Source organism: Calypte anna, chromosome Z (genome assembly GCF_003957555.1).
Source record: "Calypte anna isolate BGI_N300 chromosome Z, bCalAnn1_v1.p, whole genome shotgun sequence".
Lineage (NCBI taxonomy): Eukaryota > Metazoa > Chordata > Aves > Apodiformes > Trochilidae > Calypte > Calypte anna.
In genome coordinates, this window is record NC_044274.1 from 18,731,079 (window position 1) to 18,737,903 (window position 6,825).

Sequence of the window (6,825 nt, forward strand, 5' to 3'; positions counted from 1 at the left end):
TGAGATTAATCTCTGACCCAGAGGCCACCTAGGGTGCCTGAAATGGAACTGTATCTAGCCTAAATTCATGTGAGCTGAGTCTCACTGTGTAACTGGATGCTTAGTGGCTTGCAAGGTTTCTCCTCAGTACTGGTATTAGCTCTCTGCAGTCCAGAAGACACAAATAGAGGCAGATCTTGGCTTCACAAAACAAGAGAGGATGCAATTTCTCCCTAACGCTTCTGTTGTGAACCACATTGCTGGTGAGGTTCCTTTTACCTTTGCCACAGTTACAAATGTCAACTATACCTAAGAGGAAAAACAAAACCCACATCCTTTTCATATATATATATATATATATATATATATATACATATGTAAAGCAGTGAATAAGGGGAAACACCAGCCAGAAATCATGGCAGCTTTTATCACTTTGTCCAGCTCTGCGGCTGTCATTCTCCTGGTAATTCATGGAGGTAAGTGCCCAGTTTAATCCTTTTGTAGGTAAATGCTGACATATACACTTTCTGTTAAGCAAACATATTAATGCCAAGGAATTAGTGACAATCATTATTTGAATTGTTATTAGGTCTTTTCCACTGTCTATGTGTGTTTGATCTTTTGTACAAGCATAATAATTTCTGAGGGGTAGCATTAATTAAAGCTGCACAGAGGACAGGATATTTGGAGGAGTTCAGAGGAGTTAACATAGCAATTATCTGACATTTCTTCTCAGTGGCATAGACATAAATTAATACCTCAATTTTCTGTTTTTCATGTAATATGAGTCACACTATAAAGTCCAGTTTCCAGGTGCCAGCAGAAGCCATATATTGTACATCTATCATCTGTCACACTTGAGGTTGTCACAATGAAAGCTAAGAAAGTAACCATTGCAATGAACTTCAGGAAAAGAAATCTGTGCAAAACCAACAATAGTCAAAGCTCATTCCACTGATCGGATTTGGGTCCCACTGAAATATACAGAAGTAGTATTGATGAGCAATTTTTAAAGTCTACCCTGAAGACCACAACTGTGACATATGTACAATCTTGTGTGTTTTGTATACATTGTAATTAAATTTACTGCTTTTTCTAAGACTTTCAGTGTCTTACAGGATTGTATTAGCCCAGCTGAGTGCATTCTGGCTTACTTTAATTTTCAGGTTTGTGTGTGGATACCATTGGAGGAGATGAAGTGGCACCACACTCAAGATCATTTTGGCTAATCAGTGTAGCAAATGGAAAATGTATTTGTGGAGGAGCTTTTATCAAGGAAAACTGGGTGTTAACAGCTCACTGTAACAGCTCACTGTAATGTGTTCTTGCTCTGATTCAGTGACTCTTCTTAGTGAGCATCTGGTGTCTCTGTTCAAGAAGGAAAGTTATTATCTGTGGTGGTTTTGTGCATTTAGCACGACCATGATCATGTTCTGATTACTGTCTGTTATAATTTATATAGAAAAATGTTCTTCAATGAATTAAAATCAATACAGCAAGGCATATTGTTCTTCACAGTTTCTGAAGAGATATAGCACAAGCTTCTAACTGCATATAAGCACAGAATAGGAACACTGAAGTAGTGAATCTGGGGGAAAGGTTTACCCCTGTGAACTAGTGCACTCAGCCAAAGGACTGTACAATCTAAATAGCTACTCAAAAAATAGAAACAAATTCTTAGCATTTTATTCTGGAAAAGATATACAGTTCACCATAGACAGAGAGAGCATGCAAGTTACACAACAGCAAAAATCCTCCAGACAGATAACAGCAGTGAGCAAACTCTCTTCTTTCTCTCTGACACAAGACACTGTCTGGTCCCATGGGGTCCCTCAGAGAGGCAAGATGTGGCGTTTAAATGACACGTCCCACCCCTTGCCTTTGAGGGGAGGACTGGAGCTGCTGCTGAGTCACACAGGTTCTGTCAATGGGCTGCCCCAGGCCACTGAATCACTGGATTCTGCAGGCATCACAGCAATGTGTCCATCTTTTCTGTCCCCATCCACACAGGGTGGTCTATGGGACCCACTACAAAGACAGCATAGGACCCAAAAGCAGTCATATTAGCATAAGGTAGAGTGATTTTGCTAATGAGATCACTTTAAGGAGAAAAGTCCAACAAACAATTAAGGTCCTGGTGGTCATTGAGCAGCCATACAACTCTTAATGGCTGAAAAAAGCAACCACTTCCTCAGGGCTGTGTTTGCTGCAGAAAGTTGCATATGAGGGCCAACCTACACCTCTGCTCAAAGAATCCCACTAATCCTGTTGTCTCTTTTCAGGAATGGAGGCAAAGTTATTCTTGATTCTTATTCACCAGAGTAAAAGAAAAACAAAAACAGCTTCTTAAGATTGGAAAATGAATTCATTACCCATGCTACTGTTCAGATTGTAAGGAACACAACCTCAGGCTGCTGCAGATACAGCCTTACACATCTCTTATGAAATATGTATCTCCTATGATGTAACAGTTTCCTCCTTCTTGTGAGGGAGATATCTCAAGGGAATTTCCGGCGAATTTTTTTTTTCTGGGATGATATAGTGTGGTCTGCTAATCCAGCAGACTACACAGAATTTGGGAGGCACTAAGAGCTAAGGCAATCAACAATTCCTACAATGTATGCCAATGCTAGAAGCAGAAAACATCTGGAACTTATTTCAAATTCTGGCTTTTCCATAAAAGAATAAAGAAGTGCATTTCACACATAGAAATAATTTGGTTTAAAACCCTAATGTTCTGTCTGAAAAATAGTTCTGACTTCTCTGATCTGCAATTTTGTCAGCTTCAATGATTACTATTACTTTGTCCTCCTAATGTTCTGAAGGCCAAAGAGGTAAAATAGGGTATTTTTTAGAGCTAATATTTCAGCAGAAGATAAATGGGTTTTCTCCATTCTTACATTGATTACATAACTCCTGTTACAATGAACTGAGGAATCCCAAAAAGGAGTAGCAGTAATCTCCCATATCCATAATGGAAAAGATGCAACAATTAACATGCAGTGGCCTCTGTTAGACGGTGTTCTCTAATAACTACTTTCCATTTCTTCTACAGCTTCAGAAAACAGCAAAACAGTGCTGCGCAGCTCATTCCCCTGCCTACTTCAGAGGATGATCGCAAACCAGGAGCAACTTGCAAAGTAGCAGGATGGGGATAAACACATAATCTTCTGAAAAAGTCTCCTGATACCCTGAGGGAGGTCAGTATCACTGTCATTAGTAATTAGAAATTTGCAATGACAAGAACCATTATAAAAAAACCAACCCTGTTATAACAAACAACATGGTATGTGCATAGGCTAAAAAGGGAGAAAAGGACTCATGTTTTGTAAGTATATTTACTGTTCATATCCACACAGATTATAGGAAAACCAAAATCTTTTACGCATTTATAATTTCTGCCCCTCAAGTTCAATGACAAACTAATTAATTAAGAATTAATTAAGAATTAATTAGTTTGTTTTTTTAAGATTTAAAGCAAAACTTCTGATTTACAAATTCACCTTCACAGACTTCGGATATTGCAGTCCTACCCAGGCACAGCAGATAGCTGTTCTCCAGTAAAATTATTTCAACAGAAAGATCTCCACAAAACAGCTTATGAGCCCATTCTCAAACATCTAATTTCAGTATGGCAGTGGGCTTTGAAACAGGTTTTGCTGATAAAAAGCATTTTTACTGGGCCCCAAGTCAAATGTATATCTGTATAAGAAATAACATTTTAAAAGATGTAAATGTTGACTTAACAAAGTTACAAAAAAGGCACCAATTTCTATAGACTTGCTACTTTTCAATAGGAATGTTTCCAGCTTTTTCTTTCCATATTCAAAAAGATTTTTTTTTAAATCCTTTTCTCTTATTTTCTAATGAAAATCTAAACTTCCAGGGAGGAAAAAAAAATCCACAATAGCACTGTCTGTATTTTTATTTCTTACATACTATGCAACTGCTGACAATTATAGCTAAAAAAAGCATTTTTTTTTAGCTTTTGTGAACGACAATTTTTTCCTTCTTTTCAGGGGGATTCTGATGGACCTTTAAGATGTAATAATCTGATGAGAGGCATCACTTCTTTTGGGAAGAAAAACTAATGTGGTACTGTCAATGGCCCTGGCATCTACACCCAACTCACAAAGCAGTACCTTCAGTGGATAAAGAAAACCACAGGGGGAGCTTAATAGATTGGGTTTTGACCAGATTATTTCCTACCTCGCACTTGTGTAACAATATCTAGTTTTGAAATATGCTTTTCAAAATAGATTCATTTTACTGGTGAAAGAGGTATTCCCATGCTGAATTTTAGCAACTTGATATCCTTAAAAATGAAAACACATGTCTGTTTTCAGGGCAGATGTGACCTTAACGGGGCCAGAACACAGTGCTCTGCAACAACAGCAAGATGATACTGGCAGCTATGGAGTCATTTGGCAGCTATTTGTGACTCAAGACTTCCACCCCTCTTGCACTGCACATTTGGACTGAGCTTTACATGGATGAGTCTTTCAGACCAAGAATCTAATCCAGCTCTTTCTTTCCTTACTGCACGCTCAGAACACACTGCACTCCTCTGTCTCTGGCCTTCCGCAAATAACCCTTAAAGTTAGTAATGTGGGAGGTGAAACTCCAGACACCCAAAAAACTTGGTTGTTTCTCAGCAGCAGAGATCTTCATTTCAGAAGCGTAAAGAACTGCTAAGCTTCCAAAGGTTCATTTTCAGCAACTGTATTTGACTGTGGGACATAATCATGAATTTTCTGTCTGTCCTTTATTTGAAATGTCTAGATTTCATTCCTTTATGTACTTTGCATTTAATTAAAAATTAGCAATAAAAGTCTACTGCCTGCAGCTGTCAATTTGGAAGTCCTGTCTGCTGCAGTACAGACAGTCTGTGAACATGGTTTGGATGTGCAGTATGCTTGCAGAATGCACCAACATCAGTAACATTATGTTTAAAAACCACCAGAAAACCTATCCTCCAAAGAAATGACAGAAAACCTCTCAGCTGGAACACCGTTATGATAAAGAAACGAAAAGATTCCCCAGACTGAGTTTCTTTAATGCACTTCATTGCATTACAGACAATCACTTTGTCATATCAGTATACCTGGGAAGACACATGCTATTTATCTGCAATGGAGTTTTTTCCTCTTGTAAAAATCCTTCTTATCTTGAAGTTTTGGATTCCGTATGATATCTAGTGCTCCACCTTGGACAGGACTTGAGTTTTGGCAAGTAAAATTTTATTTAATCTTGTGCCACCCCTGGAGACTCAGCCTTTAGTGTATGCAGAACACAGGTGTAGAACAAGATTACCTTAGAAATGGGTTCTGATTTCTGTGCCAGTCTGGGCCTGAATGATGTGCTGGGCATAAAGCAGAAAATGAACTAAAAATATGCCATATTCTACTGGGAGGAAGTCAGGATTTCATATTTTGCCCAAGACTTTGTATGTTAAGACCTCTGCACTGGCAGAATAAGGCAGCTACAGAAGAACAAAAACTACTTTCAGCCACTCTATACCTGTAAGCATTCAGCGGAAGACTCATGGAGCAGAATCATGCTGCCTACTCAACTCCTCACATTCCTATTACAGAAAGACCAACGTGTGCTATGTGAAAGAAACTGAGAGTAAAGGATCTTATCTAAAAAAGAAGCACGTCCAGAAAAGTCACTCAAGTACATGTTAAGCTTCACTCCATATTAATAAAAGTCTGGAATTTAAATGAATGCTTAAATGCTTTCTCAGACATGGCTATGGAATAGAACTGCAGGTCACATATACAAGATTCTCTCACATTTATGGGCTGTTCATTAGTTTTACTGAAATCAGTGACTTCTGTCACTTTTAGATATTATTTTAAAATGCTTCTGTGGCAATGCAGCTGCACCACTCAATAACAAACAAGCACTAATTTCCAATAAATGAGTACTTCTCAGTCTGCAAGACATATATTGTCTTATTTTGATAGTTAAGCATCCAACAAAATGTGCTTAGCTTCAATATTGACTAGCTCCTTCCCCACCACAGTCCCCATTTAGATAATTCTGTGTTATAAATCTCTTCTTATACTTCACCTTCTTATAAAACAGCCTTTAGGTACCATCAAAGGAAGAGAAAACTTCTGGAAAAATTAAAAAAATACAAGAGACTTATTTAACTGCTTTTTTTTTTTCTTTTACATTCAAAAGAGAAAAAATACTTCTAACATTTAAAAAACTTGAATTATTTAAAAAACTATTTTGATTATTTAAATCATATTTGAATGTTTGATAAAAGCTGCTACTACACATGCTCATATGAGAAGACAGGCATAGTCTAAGTTCTGAGACACAAGCTTCTCACTAGGCATTTCTCAATTGATAATCAACAATCCTATTTTTTGACCTATTCTGAAGACCAAACAAGATGATGTCAGAAACCAGAAGCTTAGTAGCAGATTTATTTTAAGCTCACACCTTATGAGGTAAAAAGCATGAGTGGTCTTAACATTTCAGGACTAAATTAGCAACCATGGAATTTATAAAAAGCAGAAGATGAGGTTTTAAAAATTGTAAGAACAAAGACATGAGAGTTTCACATTCATTTCCAGATATATTTGTGCCTCTGTTAGCCTTGCCTCTCTCTTTTCATAATTTGATCACATCTTAAATTTCCATGATTTGACACTGCTATAGTCCCCTAATCTACCATTGTCCCCCAGCTACATGAAACAAAATTTTCCAGCAGAAAAGAAAAAAAGAAAGTCTGAACAATATGATTTTCCAAGCTCACAGGTCTTCTAATATACAGGAGCAAAAGTGAATACTTAACCCTTGCCTCTCTTCTTTCCTAATAATGATAGCAAA

At 37.5% G+C, this 6,825-nt stretch overlaps 1 protein-coding gene across 1 annotated transcript; it reads left to right on the plus strand.

Moving 5' to 3' along the window:
* Positions 1-394: 394 nt before the first annotated feature.
* On the plus strand, positions 395-4,157 carry GZMA (granzyme A). Its single transcript, XM_008500173.1, is given in 7 exon segments — positions 395-455; positions 1,146-1,293; positions 2,262-2,293; positions 2,296-2,404; positions 3,035-3,203; positions 3,206-3,307; positions 3,999-4,157. Coding segments are annotated over 7 exon segments (780 nt in total).
* The last annotated feature ends 2,668 nt before the right edge of the window (positions 4,158-6,825 follow it).